This window comes from Rhinatrema bivittatum, chromosome 4, assembly GCF_901001135.1.
Source record: "Rhinatrema bivittatum chromosome 4, aRhiBiv1.1, whole genome shotgun sequence".
NCBI classification, from domain to species: domain Eukaryota; kingdom Metazoa; phylum Chordata; class Amphibia; order Gymnophiona; family Rhinatrematidae; genus Rhinatrema; species Rhinatrema bivittatum.
Window position 1 is genome coordinate 430,052,207 of NC_042618.1, and position 19,562 is coordinate 430,071,768.

Here is a 19,562-nt window from a genome sequence, read left to right on the forward strand (position 1 = left end):
GGTGTGCACAGTATATATTTCAGTCTTCAGAAGGTACTACATTTGATTGAGTTGGTACTACTTGAATAATACATTGCTTTGAGAATAGACTGATGCTACCGCAGTTCCAGGTAAAAAAACTCGACTGTGTTTGTTTTTCTAAAATTCATATACATTTTACATAGTATGATGCTTTTGGAGACATAATTGAATATTTTGATTTCTTCCTAGCATTATTAAAAGAATTTTACCCTCGTACTGAGCAGATCTATTTTCATATATTACACTTCATACAATTATAAGGTAATATTTTACTTAAATAATCTTTATAATATGCCCACTATAGATAATTAGTAGACCATAACCATTTGGACCAATAAGGTGTTCATTTAGGGGCAGATTTTTTAAAAATATGCACACGCGTCCGTGTGCGGCCGCTACCTGGCACACGCATCCATGTGCACGCAATTTTATAACATGCACGCGCCGGCGCACGCATGTTATAAAATCCGGGGTGGCAGGCACAAGGGGGGTAGACATTTGTACGTTTCGTGCGGGGATGAGATCAGGCCTCCCCCAGTTCCCTCCCGGTCCGCTCCAATTAAGGAGAGGACAGGCAAGGAACTTTCCTACCCTCCCACCCTCTTCCCCTCTCCTCCCCGACCCCTTAGAAGGCCTTACCTTATTTTTGTTTCTTTGTTTTAGAACTTAAGCCAGCTCCGGAGCTGGTGTAAGTTGCGCGCACTGGCAGCTTGCTGGCGCACAATCCCCTAGCACAGCGGCAAATGGCCGCTGTACCGGCCATCTCCAGCTCCGCCTCACCCCGCCCCCTTTTCTTCAGCCCGGCTCCTGTGCGCATAACGAGGGTTGTGCACGTGGCTGGGTCCCTTTTAAAGTGCTTGCGTAATCCGTTTTTTACATGCGCCGGGCATTTAAAATTGGGCCGTTAGAATGCATGCATGTCTTTGTTTTTAAATTTTTTTCCCAATTGTGTTGTTTGTTTAACTATTTGATAGGTAGCCCCATTGCTAATTAATTAATACACACACAATATTTATGACATATTTGTTATTTTTTCATTGTTAAATATTATTTTTTAATTTTTGTAATAAATAAATACATTTTATATAGGAACTGTTAAGATGACCTTATACAGATTTTGAGTCATGATTTTTAATTTTGATATTTACTTTTTGTAGCCCCGATGCAGCCCTAATGTTGGGCGAAACTTGCCCAGAGTCTAGCATTTGAGAATTCTATATTTTTTATTGTAACTGTTGTCTCCTCAATAAAACATTCCAGCAACTAAGACGACTGGTCTATGTTTGTTTGATCAGCTTCCTTGCTCTAACAGATCGTCTGCCATATTGCTTTTTGAAACCACAATTAGAAATTATGCATTTATAACAGATTTTACATGAACAAATACATTCAAAGTATCTTTCTTATGTAAAAATATCACAACTTACATGTACTGTTGTGGTGACAGCGATGAAACCCTGCAGAAAAGACACTTGGAACCCATATGGTAATAGGCCTATTATAAACTGCATTTGGTTTGATCTTGGCCCTCAGAAAGCCATGGATAAACTGAGCTACAATTACAATTTACTAAACATTCCATACCAAAATGGCACTAAATGTCAGAACTCAAACAGGAAGAACCCTACCCATGAAAATACAACACTGTAAATATTACACCAGACCCTAAAAAACTAATATACCTCCTATTAAGAACAGGATTAAATACCTACACAGTAGCAGAATACCTCACCTCCATCACACCAGAACACAGACAGCACCTCACCAAATACAGAATATTGTGGCCATAAAGTATAAAAAGAAACATGCAGACAAAAACTGAACTGGAAACCACAACAAGCCAGACTCTGTATACAGTGCAACAATGGAAAAATAGAAATATTACCATTCCTTATTAGACATCAAACAATAACATCAAGAAATATAAAACATTAATCATAATAGTAAAACCAAACTCATAAAAAGAATAAATATTTCTAAACAGCTGATGAATAGAATATCCAATGATTATAAACATATAACATTGTTTTTTAAATTTCCCAAAACATCAATAAAATATTTCAGAACAGCAGACACAAACACCACCCAATAATTAAAACTAAGTTTAAAATAAATCTCCTGGGAACTTTAGATCCAATCACCCTGAGATTGTCGAGTATTAGACAGGGGTGGGAGGAATGCATAAACTTTTTCTTCTCTCTCATATATACACAATCTCTAACACACATGTTCATTCTCACACAAACTCCTTAAATTCTCTCACACACTCTTTCACATACATACTCAGTGGCTCACTGGCTCACTTGCTCCCTATCACAGACATGCTCGCTGTGTCACATACTCTCTCACCTTCTCGTTTACATACATGTTCACTGGCTCACTTGCTCTCTCTCATACACATGCTCACTGGCTCACACATGGTTCACTGACTCGCTCTTGCTCACACACTTGCTCACTAGCTCACTCAATGTCTCTTACGCTCAAACACAGGCCCACTGGCTTAAATAGTTCTCTTACACACACATATACTCATTGGCTCACTTGTTTTCTCTTGCTCACACACATGCTCTTGGAAATACAACAAGCCCAACTGTATTATGTACTGCTACAATGGAAAACGTCATTCTTCAAAAAAACATCAAGCAATAAAATCAAGAGATATAAAACATCATTCATAATATGAAAACCATACTAATAAAAAGATTAAATATGCCAAAGTAGCCAACATCCAATAATTTAAAAAGTCACATACATTTTTTCTAATATTTCCCAAACACCAATAAAATATTTTAAAACAGCAGGCACATGAAATAACACCACAAAATGTAAAATAGGATTAAAAAAATCTGCAGCTGTACATACCATAAAATAAATAATTACCTGGGATATTTTGATTACCAGTCATCCAGAGATTGTTGTGGGTTTGGCAGAAGGGGCTGCACAAATTTTATCCTCTATTTCCCTCACACACATAGGCGCTCTCTCTCTCTCATACACATGCAGGCTCTCACACGTACATGTAGGTGCTCTCTCGCACACACATGCAAGCGCTCTCTCTCTCACACACACACATGCATAGTCTTACATGCCCACAAAGGCTGACTCTCTCTCTTTCACACACATACATACACGCAGGTACACTCAAGCAGGTTCTCTCTCTCTCATATACACATGGGACACAGGCTCTGTCTCATATACAAATATACACACACATTCTCCAGCCTCCTCCTTTCTTCCGGGCCTTGTTTTCAGCCATCGCGAGATGCCTGTGCTGCTCCTCGCTGCAAGAGGGGAAGTGGGAGGAGGCTATTGCTTCTGGCAGCCTTGCAACCATGCTGCAGCCAGTGCCTTCTTCTGGCCCTGAACAGAGGGTTGTGCCCCATGTGACTATGCAGAATTTTCTTTGGGCCATGGCAGGTTGGGCTCCACCATGGCCTTGCCAAACTCTTTTTTCCCATCGAACCTTTCGTTAGGCCACGGTGACCACTCTTCTTTACTTTGGCCATGGCGGGTGATCTGACCTTGAGCTTAGGCAATCACGTAACATGAATAACCAGTCAACTGGGAGATGCCTGATCCCACAACAGGCCAATCCACCTTTGAGTGCATCACAATTCTGTGTTGCCAACATAGGATTAGATTTCCGCCATTATTTGGGATGGCCGGTGACTTCTTTTTGCCTAGGTATGAATGCAGAGTGAGGCAGCTGTCATAGAGGTGTTTTGAGAGGCTCTTTTTGTTGCTCCAAAATGTTGCTGCCTGAGGCAACCGTCTCACCCTGTCTCATAATAGAACCGCCCCTACCTGAGCCCTCTCACTGACTGTGCAGTGCTTTTCACTCAGGCCTTCCTTGAAGACCCATTTCTTCCAGCCCAGAACTCAGCTCGGTCTTAAGGCAGGTTATGCCAGTGAACACGTTACCCTTTACTTCGTTTCCATCATTTAGCCACAAGGAATCATTATCATCCCATCACTGAATGGTTGCATGTTCTTGTGTGTTTCTAGGAGATGCAAAGAATGCCCAACATTACGTTTCCTGTATAATTGCACAACTCCCCCTGCCCCCATGCCCTTTCCTCTGTGTAAAGGATCCCCACCTCCAGAGAAAGAACCCTTTCGCATTAATTCCACAATATGATGAGTACAATCAGCAAGACAGACATCAGTCAGACTTACATTTAGCTGCAGATCGTCTGTCCATTGGCCAATAAGATGGTAACCAGGATTGGTGCGGTTTGTTACCTGGTACTGGAAGATGTCATAGCGACCTGGTGCATCACCATTTTTATTAAACATCACGGGAGTGCCAGCACTACCTGTAGGAACAAGAAAAGGAAGGATATCCATGTAAGAAGACTCTCTTTAAATCTTTCTCTTTCCTTGGCCAGGTATAGTGAAGTTGCTTATCTGTAACATTGGCCCTCCGATGGACAGCAGGATATCAGTGTTCACACATGGATGATATCATCAGATGGAGCCTGGCATGGAACTTTGACTTCAAAGCGTCTAGAAGCTTTGAGCATATCCTACTGGGCACGTGCAGCCCTAGCCACTGGCCTGCCTCTGAGACAGGCCATGATAAAGCTAAGACTTGGAAAAATCAACTCCAAGGGGGAGTGGACACAATGAATTTACTAGGTAATAATTTACAAGGTAATACATTTAAAACTAATAAGAGAAAATATTTTTTACTCAATGCATAATTAAGCTCTGGTATTTGTTGCCAGAGGATGTAGCTGCATTTAAAAATAGTTTGGACAAGTTCCTGAAGGAAAAGTCCATAAACCACCATTATAAAGGTGAGTTGCAGATACAGTTGTGCTCATAAGTTTACATACCCGTAGCAGAATTTGTAAGATGTATAGCATTTTAAGAAAACATGAGTGAACAGACAAAACACAGGTCTGTTATTTTTAATGTGTTTCAAATTAAACTATTATGCATCACCTTTACCCCCCTTCAAGACTCAACTACGTCGGATCTGAACTTCTCACCTTAAAGACTTCTTAAAGACTTCTTAAAGACTTCTTCTCTGATTCATCTGTCTTCCTTAACTCATGGATTTCTCGCATACTTTGCACATCAACATGGTCTGTGTACCCTCAAATCTCAATTTAGTCTACCCTTTAATTTTTTTCTAGATATTTATTCTCGCTATAATCATGCCGAGCATTCACCTACGTCCTGTTGACGAGTTACTATTATTATTATTATTATTATCTATGTAATATTTAATTTAATCTATTATTAATATCCATATGTTATAGGTTATATGCTAAATGCAATATGTTATACGTTATATGTTAAGAAACGCTGTTCCATGTAACGCCTTTTGTGCGAAAGTTTTGTTATATGTAAACCGACCTGATTCGATACTTGTATTGAGAATGTCGGTATATAAAAATCCGAAATAAATAAATAAATAAATCACAGAATAGCATAATCATTAAACAAATCATGGCAATAAGGGAAATAATAAAATGGTCCTGTTCAAAAGTTTGTATACCTTTGAATGTTTGGGCTGATAATATACATTCAAGTTGACACACACACAGGTTGAAATGGAAATGATTAGTGTTTGGTAATTAGTGTTTGTGTATAAATAATGAGTTTCTTAGCTCTTGAGAAACCCTTGTGCATTTCATCCAGGGCTGCACTGACTTTGGTAGTTACTGAAAGCAAAAGAATTGTCAAAGGATCTGCGAGCAAAAGTAATTCAACTTTATAAATCAGGAAAAGAATATAAAAAGATATCCAAAGATTTGAAAATGCCAGTTGGTACTGTTCAAACTCTGATCAAGAAGTGAAAAATTATGGATTCTATTAATACCAAGGTAGACCAAGAAAGATTTCAGACACAACTGCCAAGAAAATGTGTTGGGATGCAAAGCAAAAACCCACAAGCAACTTCTACTAAAATACAGACTTCTCTGAAACAAAGTGGTGTGGGTGTTTCAACATGCAGAATAAGGTGATACTTGAACAGAAATAGGCTGCATGGTAGAGATGCAGAAAAAAGTTATTGCTCCACCACTATCAAATTTGAACTTTATGGTCAGAACCATAAACCATCCCTATTGTGAAACATGGAAGTGGATCTCTGCTGTTTTGGGAGGGTGTGAGCTACAGCGGCACAGGGAACTTAGTCAAAATTGATGGCAGGATGACTTAATTATCAGAAAATATTAGAGGACTTGGACTTTCCAATATGACAATGATCCAAAGCATAAGGCCAAGTCAACCATTCAGTAGCTGGAGCAGAAGAAAGTGAAGGTTCTGCAATGGCCATCACAGTCTCCTGACCTCAACATCTTTGAGCCACTTTGGGGAGAATGCAAACATGCAGTTCATGTTAGGCAACCAAACATTTACAGGATTTGGAAGCTTTTTCCCAAGAGAAATGGGCAGTTTTACCACATGAGAAAATAAAGGTCCTCATTCACAACTATCACAATAGACTGCAAGCCGTCATTGATGCAAAAGGGGGCAATACACAATATTAAGAACTAAGGGTATGCAAACTTTTGAACAGGACCATTTTATTATTTCCTTTATTGCTATTCAGTGATGCATAATGGTTTTAATTTGAAACACATTAAAACTAGCAGGTATGTTTTGTCTGCTCACTTAAGTTGTCTTAAAATGTTACACATCTTACAAATTCTGCCAGAGGTATGTAAACCTATGGGGTAGATTTTAAAACCTGTGCGCGGGCTTACATGTGTGAACGCTACCCGGCGCGCACACATGTACACCCGATTTTATAACATGCCCTGGGGTTAAAGTAAGTTGAGCGCGCCGGCCGAGCGGCAAATGGCCGCTGTGCCGGGAGCCTCTGACCCCATCCCGCCCCACCCCGGCCCTCCCCGCCCCTTTTTGAAAGCCCCGGGACTTACACGCATCCCGAGGCTTTATGCGCGTCGCTGGGTCTTTTGAAAATAGGCCTGGCACGCGTAATCTTTTGAAAATCCGGCCCTATGAATATAACTGTATCCACTGCTTATTCTTTGGATAAGCAGCTTGGAATCTGTCTACCCCTTGGGATCCTGCTAGGTTTGTGATCTGGATTGCCCATTGTTGGGAACAGGATATGGGGCTTGATGGACCCTTGGTCTGTCACAATATGGCAAGTCTTCTTATGATATCCTGCTATCCAGTGGAGAACCAATGTTACAGGTAAGAAACTTCACTTTCTCCGAGGACAAGCAAGATGGCAATCCTCACACATGGGGACTCCCAACCTACAGATTGCTTCAAACAAAAGAGAAAAAATAAACAGTCCTTAAGGCAATACTGTTTTGGATGGTATCAGGCTAACCTTGCATTATCTGTTTTTCCTTCTTTTTTGCAGCAGACTGAACCAAAATAACAGGTCCTAGGAGGGAATGTGGTCGGGTTCTACCATTCAAAGAGACTCTGTAGGACAGAATGTTTAAAATTCAGTTTTGTGTTGAGAGTCTCTGCCAAAACAGGGATGAGGTGTCAACATTTGGAGAAAAATCACACTTTGCAGCTTTGCTTGCGAAGCAGTCATGGCTCCAGCATTGTGAGTCTTGACATGCCCCACCAGATCCAGGATCTTCTGGGCATGAGAAAGGGCACAATTTACTAACTAAGAGAAATAAAACTTTCGTCTACGGTCACTCCAGGTTTACTGATGTCAAGAAGAAAACATGAGTGAACTATCTAGGGCTTCAAATCATTCCAGGTAAAAGGCTACAGATCACTTGTATCCAAAGAGTAATGGCGGATCACCTTTACAGACTTATGCATGATGTTAGGCATTGACTAGAAACCTGTGTAGAAACAATTTACTATGATAAAACTTATAATACATTGGGAAAGGCATTAGGGTCTGGAGCTGATAGATTCCGCCTGCCAAAGCAACCACAAATAAAATGTATGACCTTCCAGGTTAAATACTATGCTGACAAGAGCCCAGAGACTCAAAGAGCTTCTAATAACTGGACAAGCATATGCTGAGATCCCACAACTCAGCAGAATGCTCAGCGGTGAGTGAGCTTTGACTGAAGCCTGCCCCTTATAAAGCATGCAACTAAGGCTATATAGAGACAGAATAGGAGAAACATTGCAGATCCTAGGGCTGCAGAGCTACCCTTCCAACATATAGGCTAAGAGAGCATGAACCCAATGGTGGGATAGATTAGCAGCCCCTAACCCGTACAGATCCACTTTGGACAATTCCCCAGCTGGGCAGCATCCCTGATGAACATTTCCCCAGGGCGTTTCATCTGAATATGTCTCAGACAGATTCTGAGTTTACAGAGGGTTTTGTATACCTGAGTAATTTAAAGAGAAGCTTATGATAAACCCAGATTCTAGTCACGGGTAAAGATGTCTGGGGTAAGTTGCTGCACTCCCGTCTCCTATGCTGTAATAGAAATTCAGGAACTTCTCTGTTACAAGAGATGGAAACAGAGGTACCACAGGTGTGTTACATTTGTGGAATATCGAGATTTTACTCCTGGCAAAAGACCATTGAGTATTCCAGACCCAGGCTCAGTCTGACCATCAGGACAGATTTCCCATCCACTTGGCATAGGGCTTCAAGCCCAATTGTAAAAAATGGCCCTGTTCTTCAACAGGAAAGTCTCCTGTTACGCACAGTGCAATCGATGTCTGTTTGGATGAGGATCAATTAGTCAGCCAATGGAACCCTCAAGACTTTAGATTAATACTTACTGTCCTTTGCTGAAAGAGGAAAGTGAAATTCCCTGAGTGACCTTGAGAACCTGGGTCCAGAACCTTCTATGCAAGCTCCCCAGTCAAAGGTTGTATGCATCCATAGTCAGGACAATTTGTACTAGACAATTTTGGAATAAATCAGCTATCAGGAGAAAAAGTCTGCAGATTTGGGGTCATTGTACTTATTGAATGTTATGATACAGCAGAGAAGAACTGTACATCTTTGATGCTATGTAGGGTTACCAACTGGCTACAGATTTTCAGGACAGGTTGATCCAGTCTTGGTTTTTCTCCACTGCATGCAGTCTTGCTTTTCTTAGGGAATGCAATAAGGAAATCAGAATAAGTCCCAGCATGCAATGAGGTAAAACCAGGAATGGATCACCCTCTCCTGAAAATCTGGAGCCAGTTGGCAACCCTAACCCTATAGCAGCTAACCTGATCTGTCTTGAACAGATGTCAGGTCACATCTACAGCGAACATTCAATATACAAATCCTTTTATACGGAAGAACTTTTCTTTCCTTCCAAACCACAATTAGTAGAGATTCAGTCCATCCCTTTGGGACAACAACCTATGTTGGATTCAGGAAAAACAATAAGGAAATCTGGTACCAACATCCAGATGCTCCTTTACTTCTGTTGCACGTCTTGAATTTGTGCCTAAGAGCAGTCACCTGTCTGGGTGGGAGAAACTTGCATCATTAATTCAGGCAGGTGCACAAGTACTCACACATGGCATTGCAAGACATGCATGGTGTTGAAGCAAGGCCAGAGTCAGCACACAGTGTTGGAAATGGATTTTGTCTATTAGGAGCTGGAAAGATCAGATGTAACCTCCCCAGTTAGTGGCGTAGTGGGGGTGGCGGGGAGTCCCAAGTCCTCTTTTTGTATTCTTTTTTCATCTGCAGGCAGGTAGAAGGCAAGAAGAGGATGTTATCTGAAATCTGCTGTTTCTGTGACCTTAAGCATTTCTACAAGGAAGAAGATGGTGATGGTGGTGGTTGTGGGAAGGGGGTGTGTGTACGGGAGGCAATACAAATGTATTGGCCCCCGGGCACTGGAGACCCTTGCCACACCATTATTCCCAGGACTAGGGAGTATATAGTTCATTCCTTCTCTGAGAAGGAACAAGGTACCAAGGGGAAAACCATCTAAAGCTTTTCCTTAGCAGGCACTGTATAATATTCTCATGTCCAGGATGGGACAGAGACCCATCTACTTACTTGTGGGCCTGCGGAATACATGCAACTAAATCCATCCTTATATTCGCATGTAAAATGGTTAGGCCCCATGGGCCTCTGATAGGGAATAATGGAACATTTCCAGACAATGAAAAACTGCAAAAGCATTTCATACAGAGTGATTGGGAGCCGTATCGAAAAGGGGTATTCTCCTCATGATAACCCAAGTGTCTAAGAATACTCTGGTTTTAGTTAAACTCTCATCCTCCCCTCGACCCAGAGGAGTTACAGTGGTGACACTAAGATCTGGGCAATGTTCCCTTGATCCATCCAAAACCCTGAGGCAGGTTCCAGCTAGGCTACACTATAGTGTTTGTGCCCTCTGCTCTCTTTCTCAAGAGTGAGGAACAAGCTGATAACAGGGTCGAGTGATTAAAGGAAAACTTCTTCCTTCACTACTGTGCCTCACCTACCAGCCCCCGGCTCTGGATAGTGGGGCTGTAGCAGCAGTGAAGAGGGCATATGGTGACCTTAACAATAAGCCATCACTGCTTGTAACAAATGAGTTCACCAGTATCTGGTACTAAACATGCTAGGGGGTCTAACAGATCCAGCAATTCAGCTCCTAGGACCCCCAGAGAGTCAGGGGGCATGGACAGAGCTACTCTGACAACCCATTGACTGACTGTAAGCTGTGCCATCAGTGTGCATAGCCTCTAGAAATAGAGCTTCCACCTCATAGAGCTTAGGATAATATACTTCAGGGAGCTCTTCAGTAACAGGGAACCAAGGTCATAAGCTGTCAGAGGGGAGATCCTCTGCAGGAGAACTCTCTATTCCCTGTGGAGAAGATGAATCAGTGCTCTGATCCAGAGTTGAACTCCTTGAATAATTCAATCCAGTCTAGACAGCCTGACCAGGAGTGGAGAGGATATCACTAATTATCTAAGGGTCTTGGCCTGAATTTGTGCTGATATGCTGGATAGATGCATCACTGCACCAGCGCTCAATGATTTCCATGATGCAGCCGCACCCAATGTCAATTTCCATCGGTGCAGCACTGCCCAAATTTGATTCTCATTGGTGCAGCCATGCCCTATGTCGATGCTGATGAGGCCTCCATGCCCAACATTGATACCATTGTCTTGGCTACATCTACTGTGTAGCGCCCGACATCAATTCCGAGAATGCCGTAGCATCCAATGTTGATTCTGTTGGCGGTCAGCAGTGCCCAATGTCAATGTCTATTCCATTGACGGTGCCAAATGACAATTTTGGTGGTGCCACAGCTCCCAGTGTTGAAGCTGTTGGCATCTGGCATTGATGCTGTCAGCACTCCAGTCCTCAATGTCTATTCCATCGGTGCCCCAGGACTTAACATTGATTCCTATCAGTGCACCGGCAGTTGTCTGTGCATTGGCACTTTTATCTTTGGGGCATGGCACCATTGGTGCATCAGCCACTGCTGATTGCTCCCATGGCCAGGCCTGGGGCTTGAACTCCAACTCCTCCTTGAAGATTACCCTCCCAGAACAGGCTGGCTGGCAGGAGAGGAGGCCATGTTATCCAGGACACCAGAGGTGGTAATTAATTTGGGCCCTTGGAGGCTGGTGCTATTCCCAAGATTGTGGGGAGGATGAGTTCTCCTCCCCATGGGAATACTGAGGGAATTTATGGTCAACACCAGAATATCCACTCTCCTGAATCATGTACGAGCCCAGTCTGGAACTTGGTCCCAAATCCAATGCATGAGTCAAGGGAGAACTGAAGTCATCTATGCACCAGTGGTGCCATTCTAGATGCCTCAATGTTGATGCCTCTTTCAGGTGGCCTAAGTTTCCTGGAGCTCCTGCCTTAAGTATTAGTTAATAATGGCGGAAGCCTCCCAGGGAGAGCTTCCAGAGACACCATGGTCTGTACCCAGTCAAGCCCCTGACTGACCCAGGAGTAAGAAGTATAGCCCGACCATGCAGAGGCACTGAACCGTGGGCCCCCTGAGGCATCATATTAAAGGCAAAAAAATGACTTGAGGGCTGAGAAAAAACCTTGACCAGGCTCTGCTGGGATACTGAGCCAGTGCATCAAGCAATCAACAGAAATAAAAGGTTAGGAAAACAAGAAAATCCCAAAACAGAAAAAAATCCTACCTAGAGAACTAGAGAGAGAAAACAAACCCATGGGGCCCTGCGAGAAAGAACTCCTGCAGTTCCAGAAACCTTCACTATAGCAGTTGTGAGAGAGAGACAAGAACCATGACTTGCAGGATCTGTGGAAAAGATGAGACTGAAGGGCCCTACCTGGGAGGCAGAGAGGTGGCGGCTGCACATGCCCAATAGGGCATGCTCAAAGCTCCTAGAAGCTTTGAAGTCAAAGTTACGTGCAGGGCGCCATCTGATGATGTCACCCATGTGTGAGGACTACCATCTTGCTTATCCTCAGCGAACCAGCATGTCTTAGCTCTACATTTCTGAAAGGTGACTCTCACTTTGGGTAATGCCTGCATGCTGCTACTCAGTGGTTTGCTCTATTTCCTGCTCACAAGCCCCTTGGTGCAGCTGCAAAACTGGCACCTGTGAGTCTGTGCTGGGTCCTTTCCTGAGCCCATGTCTCCAGACTCAAGATAGTATTATTTTATTTGGTGTCATAAATGGATCTGTGGCCATTTTTTGGAAAAAGAACAGGACAGAAATCTACACGGTAACATAATGCCATCAGCTCACTGTCTACTGCAGGAAAGGAGATAGCCCGACATCCAGATTCCAATTTCACTCTATAACAAGCATATAAACTCCAGATTCTAATGAGCACGTTAAGCAGAGGCTCTGCATGCACAGGCAATTGGAATGTTTCACTTTTGGATCATCAGAGGGCCCCACAGCAGCACACTAGTCCAGTTTTGGAAAGGAATAAACCACTGCATGGGTGCGGCATTGTGCGCCAGTACGTTTTTAATCATTTTAATACATTTAAGTGAATTCTGTTATTGGTTGTGCAATCATTGTGCCTTTATCATGGAGGCCCTGAATGGATGGAGTTTTATTAGTTTAAAATTAAAAAGAGGAATTTGCAAATCTCTGGGGACGATGCTGTGTAACTAGAAACAGATTCAGAGGAAACAGACTGATCCCCTGTATGTGTCTCTGCTGCTTTCCCTCAATGGTTTAGGCGAGAGAATGCACCTGCGGAGCCTGACTCCAACACATATTCTCAGCTGTGCCCCTGAGACAAGCACATATCCATTGACACAGGAAACAATATTTGATTTATCACTTAAATCTTATATGCCAGCCTAATCACTTGAAAATCCAGAACATGGCACTTTTATACAGCCATTGTCCAATTTTTTTTAGCACAGTCCCAAAAAAGGAGTTAATGACTAATTACATTTTTGTAGTTTCTGAAATAGTTTGCGTATTATTCAATTGTATTTATTTATTTGATTTATATTCCACCTTTCATGAACTTCAAAGTGGATTACATTTGGGTACTGTAGATATTTCCTTGTACCAGAGAAATCACTCTTTCATCTTTAATAAAAAGAAAAGCCCAACCCAGTCCCATGTTTCACTGCTCTGCTTCTGAGCCATTACCGACAGTCTTTGGGGTATCATGCTAGCACAGTTCCTTCCTCGACATGTTGCCCCTCTTCTGGTAGTTAGCGGGGAAGGCAGGGGTCACATAGGGTCTTGGGGCACTGCGTACTCAACGTCACTCCGCCCTGGGTGTCAGAACCTTCCGATGGGATATACCTCCAAGGCCCCAAGGTGCAGAGGGTGTTCCCCTCTCTCTCTTTCCTGGGTGTATATGTGGATGTGAGTGCCAAATAAACAAGCTGAATACTCTGCTTGAGAGGTCCAAAACAAACTTTTACAGCTACAAATCTTCAGTAATAAATATTTGGCAATATATACATCTGTTCTTGAGACAGCCAGCTACTAACTCAGTTTTTCAAACTTCTCTTTATCTATGCAACTGTCCCTCGGCATTTGGGATTCCAGCAATGTGTAACCTCCAGAGCATGGAAAAGCAAGAATCCTAGGTGGACAGGGGTCTTCTAGGTCTGGCAGAATTCCCTTCCCCAAAATACCTGACTTAGAGTATTTGGGTTGCCCTGACAGTTCTCAGGGCAACCCAAATTTTCCAACTTCTATTTTCCCAGGGTGAAGACTCCAGCAGGGGTCTCCAGATGAAAAAAAAAAAATAAAGTTCTTACTCACAATTCTTCTTTCCAGATGGTAAACTCATTGTTCCTACACCAGGGGGAAATACTCCTTGCTTCCTCACTTCTGGGCAGGAAGGGTGGTGGCAACAATTTGCCCCCAAACCAAAAAAGTGAAATCTTACAATGCAAAAATGGGACTCTCCTGCAACAAGTCAAAACTGCCCATCCTCTTGTTGTGAGATAGAATCAGCAGTGTGTTCTCTGCTCCGGGCCTTCCCAGGAAAGGGACATCCCTGTTATCCCTCCCCTGAGCAAAGGGCCTCAGATTTCACAGGAAAATTTCCTAAGTAACTCCAAAAATCTCTTAGCCCCAAACCTGGGATACCCTTACTAGACAGGTTGTGTACCAGCAAGGTCTCTGTTCCCTTCTAATTCGATGCAAAACCCAAGTCCTGAGGCCTAACTCACCAAGAACAGGGGGAGCCCAACTCCAGCAAAACAGCTCTTTCTCCTCCAACTGCCATCGTGGGTCAGTGTGGCAGTTCTCCAACTGCCGCACTGATCCATGATGCAGCCTGCTCTTTAGCAAGTTGGAGCCTACCACTGCAGCCACCACATAGGGGTGCAATTGCAGGTGGTTTGCTCCACTCTTACACTCTCTACCCAGGTGTTTGACCAGGACTATCTAGTGGAGATCCCAAAGGGTCTCTAAGACTATTGTTTGATATGATTGTCATGGGATAGGTGGCGATGTCCTTTCGTGGATTGCAAACTGGCTAAAAGACAAGAAACAGAGAGTAGGATTAAATGGACAATTTTCTCAGTGGAAGGGAGTGGACAGTGGAGTGCCTCAGGGATCTGTATTGGGACCCTTACTTTTCAATATATTTATAAATGATCTGGAAAGAAATACGACGAGTGAGATAATCAAATTTGCAGATGACACAAAATTGTTCAGAGTAGTTAAATCACAAGCAGATTGTGATAAATTGCAGGAAGACCTTGTGAGACTGGAAAATTGGGCATCCACATAGCAGATGAAATTTAATGTGGATAAGTGCAAGGTGATGCATATAGGGAAAAATAACCCATGCTATAATTACACAATGTTGGGTTCCATATTAGGTGCTACAACCCAAGAAAGAGATCTAGGTGTCATAGTGGATAACACATTGAAATCGTCGGTTCAGTGTGCTGCGGCAGTCAAAAAAGCAAACAGAATGTTGGGAATTATTAGAAAGGGAATGGTGAATAAAACAGAAAATGTCATAATGCCTCTGTACCACTCCATGGTGAGACCGCACCTTGAATACTGTGTACAATTCTGGTCGCCGCATCTCAAAAAAGATATAATTGCGATGGAGAAGGTACAGAGAAGGGCTACCAAAATGATAAGGGGAATAGGGATGTGAATCGTGTCCTCGATCGTCTTAACGATCGATTTCGGCTGGGAGGGGGAGGGAATCGTATTGTTGCCGTTTGGGGGGGTAAAATATCGTGAAAAATCGTGAAAAATCGTTAAAAAAATCGAAAAATCGAAAAATCGAAAAACCGGCACATTAAAACCCCCTAAAACCCCCCCCCGACCCTTTAAATTAAATCCCCCACCCTCCCGAACCCCCCCCCCAAATAACTTAAATAACCTGCGGGTCCAGCGGCGGTCCGGAACGGCAGCGGTCCGGAACGGGCTCCTGCTCCTGCATCTTGTCGTCTTCGGCCGGCGCCATTTTCCAAAATGGCGCCGAAAAATGGCGGCGGCCATAGACGAAAAAGATTGGACGGCAGGAGGTCCTTCCGGACCCCCGCTGGACTTTTGGCAAGTCTCATGGGGGTCAGGAGGCCCCCCACAAGCTGGCCAAAAGTTCCTGGAGGTCCAGCGGGGGTCAGGGAGCGATTTCCCGCCGCGAATCGTTTTCGTACGGAAAATGGCGCCGGCAGGAGATCGACTGCAGGAGGTCGTTCAGCGAGGCGCCGGAACCCTCGCTGAACGACCTCCTGCAGTCGATCTCCTGCTGGCGCCATTTTCCGTACGGAAAATGGCGCCGGCCATACGTGTATGGCCGGCGCCATTTTCCGTACGAAAACGATTCGCGGCGGGAAATCGCTCCCTGACCCCCGCTGGACCTCCAGGAACTTTTGGCCAGCTTGTGGGGGGCCTCCTGACCCCCACGAGACTTGCCAAAAGTCCAGCGGGGGTCCGGAAGGACCTCCTGCCGTCCAATCTTTTTCGTCTATGGCCGCCGCCATTTTTCGGCGCCATTTTGGAAAATGGCGCCGGCCGAAGACGACAAGATGCAGGAGCAGGAGCCCGTTCCGGACCGCTGCCGTTCCGGACCGCCGCTGGACCCGCAGGTTATTTAAGTTATTTGGGGGGGGTTCGGGAGGGTGGGGGATTTAATTTAAAGGGTCGGGGGTGGGTTTTAGGGGGTTTTAGTGTGCCGGCTCACGATTCTAACGATTTATAACGATAAATCGTTAGAATCTCTATTGTATTGTGTTCCATAACGGTTTAAGACGATATTAAAATTATCGGACGATAATTTTAATCGTCCTAAAACGATTCACATCCCTAATAGGGGAATGGAACAGCTCTTCTATGAGGAAAGACTAAAGAGGTTAAGACTTTTCAGCTTGGAGAAGAGATGGCTGAGGGGGGATATGATAGAGATGTTTAAAATCATGAGAGGTCTAGAACGGGTAGATGTGAATCGGTTATTTACTCTTTCGGAAAGTAGAAAGACTAGGGGGCACTCCATGAAGTTAGCATGGGGCACATTTAAAACTAATCGGAGAAAGTTCTTTTTTACTCAACGCACAATTAAACTCTGGAATTTGTTGACAGAGGATGTGGTTAGTGCAGTTAGTATAGCTGTGTTTAAAAAAGGATTGGATAAGTTGTTGGAGAAGTCCATTACCTGCTATTAAGTTCACTTAGGGGCGGATTTTAAAAGGCCTGCACGTGCCAGCGCACCTATTTTGCATAGGCCGCCGGCGCGCGTAAAGCCCAGGGACGCGCGTAAGTCCTGGGGCTTTCGAAAAGGGGCGGGAGGGAGCGTGTCCGGGGGCGTTCCCGAAACGACACGGCATTTCGGGGGCGTGCCGCGGCTTTCGGGGGCAGGCCCGGGGGCATGGCGCCGGCCCGGGGGCGTGGTCGAGGCCTCCGGACCAGCCCCCCGGAACCGGAGGACGGAGCGGGGCTGCCGGCCGGCGTGCGCAAAGTTAAGGGGGGGTTTAGATAGGGCCGGGGGGGGGGGGTGAGTTAGGTAGGGGAAGGGAGGAGAAGGTGGGGGGAGGGCAAAGGAAAGTTCCCTCCGAGGCCGCTCCGAAATCGGAGCGGCCTCGGAGGGAACGGAGGCAGGCTGCGCAGCTCGGCACACGCAGGCTGCCGATTTTGCGCAGCCTTGCGCGTGCCGACCCCGGATTTTATAAGATACGCATGGCTACGCTTATCTTATAAAATCCAGCTTACTTTTGTTCGCGCCTGCTGCGCGAACAAAAGTACGCGCTCGCGTATCTTTTGAAGATCTACCTCTTAGAGAATAGCCACTGCCATTAGCAATGGTAACATGGAATAGACTTAGTTTTTGGGTACTTGCCAGGTTCTTATGGCCTGGATTGGCCACTGTTGGAAACAGGATGCTGGGCTTGATGGACCCTTGGTCTGACCCAGTATGGCATTTTCTTATGTTCTTATGTTCTCTTCCACTTTTTCAAGAGTAAATTCTGGCATGTAAGATTTTTAGTGCAAAAAAGGTTCACTGTGTGAATTATGGAGTAGGCAGTAGCAGTAGATGGAGATTACCTGTTGATTACATGCCCATACCATCTACCCCCATCCCAGAGAGTAATCAGTAGGGATGTGCATTTGTTTAAAATTAAATAAGAAATTAAATATTTCCTATTTTGTTTTAGAACTTTTTGAAAATAAGTCCTTTCCTGAGGACTTATTTTCCTATTTTGTTTTAGAACTTTTTGAAAATAATAGAAAAACCAATGATAATTTGTAGGTTTTACATTTGTTTCATTTTGAGAGGAAAAAAAAGGAAAAGCACTTCAGGAGCTAGAACCCTTAGGCCTCGGGCCTACTGTGTGTCCCCCTGCCCCATGGATAAAGGTAAGTGGGGGACGGGAAGGTTTCTGATCCTGGCAAATTTTTGGAGGGGGTGGGAGAGATGGGGTGCAGGGGGACTCTGAGGAAGCCCCATTTTGTTTTTTGTTTTTTTTTTTTAATGTTTATTTCATTTATGGAAACTACAGAAATGAAAGAAATGTTTTAAAAAAAAAACCCCAATAATCTGGGGGGAGGGGGTGAAAAGCAAAAACAAAACAAAAAATCCAAAATAAAACTGATTTCCCTTCATATCCCTAGTAATCATTGCAAAGCTGGGCAGACCAGAGAGTACATACAAATGATGTGTTTGTATTTCCTCCAGAAAAAGCTCCATCTGCTTCTAAGTGTGGCTGCAGCAGGAAGCAGAGTGACACAGGCAAACCTTGGCTGGGATCCTTTCCCACCATCGTGCTCATCTTCCAGGAATTAGCTTGTGGGGGAGGTGAGAAACTGCAGACTAAAGATTCTCCTAACACTGCTCTCTCTCTCTCTCTCTTACACCTCCACTATGCTCATATTAACTAAGCTGGGCATAACACCCACCCAAGAAGTATCTCACAGCACCCGGGAAACGCTTATTCTCCTTAATTGACACTGGATCCTCAACTGGATTATCATGCACCAGCTCATTACTGGGAAAGATAACTTGGAGCAGTGAATCGGGGAGCTGAGCAGTCATTCTGCTGAGTACCATTCCTCTGGGGATTCCAAGAATTTTAAAGGCTTTCCGGGAAGAGCTGGAGGCAGAGCCCTTGAGAGAAGGGGGGCTGCACTGCATTAAACTGGGTCCCACTTAAAGCTGTGAAGCTGTGGTAGTCACGCCGTATCTGTTCCAAGGTGGCTGGGCTCTCTAATGCCACAACGCTGGAGCCTGCCTAGAACCATCTGCAGATGTGACATGGGGAAAAAGAGAGCCCATAATCTCACCCCCATCTTCCCTGGGCACAGTTCACATCAGTCCTTAGCTCGGCGCCGATTTTGTCTACGGTAGGGGCTCTTGTGTGTGGAAGAATGTTCACATATTCACCTGGGAAATTTTTCTTTAAAAAAAAAAAAAAAAAGATTCCCTTCTTAGCTCTGATCATTTTGCAATGAAAACTCTGCCCTGAATGTTTGTGGTTGAAATTTGCTTCTACAAATGTTGCTCAGGTTGCAGCACATCTCCCAGTACTGCAGGCGAACACAGTGTTCGGACCCTGTGTCAGCCCATGTGACTGGCCTCAGATTTATCGCTGCGCTGGGACTCAGATGTCTAAGCCACTGGCACAAAACAGGATAAACCTTCTGCACAGAAGCATCTGCTCCAATGGCTGCTGCTTCTGTCTATTCTATTTATTTCTATTTAAAAAAAAAAAAAAAAAAGAAAGGTCATTTGCAAA

The 19,562-nt window shown here is 44.1% G+C and overlaps 1 protein-coding gene and 1 long non-coding RNA gene across 4 annotated transcripts in view; one reads left to right on the forward strand and one right to left on the reverse strand.

Annotated features, from left to right (window-relative positions):
* The window catches only part of GRM7 (glutamate metabotropic receptor 7), an 827,253-nt gene that overhangs the window by 373,757 nt on the left and 433,934 nt on the right, over positions 1-19,562 (reverse strand). For all 3 annotated transcript variants that reach the window (XM_029601455.1, XM_029601454.1, XM_029601456.1), the window contains exon 7: positions 4,198-4,337. In XM_029601455.1, the coding sequence (XP_029457315.1) occupies positions 4,198-4,337 (140 nt within the window). The remainder of the gene's footprint in view (positions 1-4,197; positions 4,338-19,562) is intronic.
* Positions 1-19,562, forward strand: part of LOC115091292 — a 130,982-nt gene that overhangs the window by 16,777 nt on the left and 94,643 nt on the right. The window lies entirely within an intron of this gene.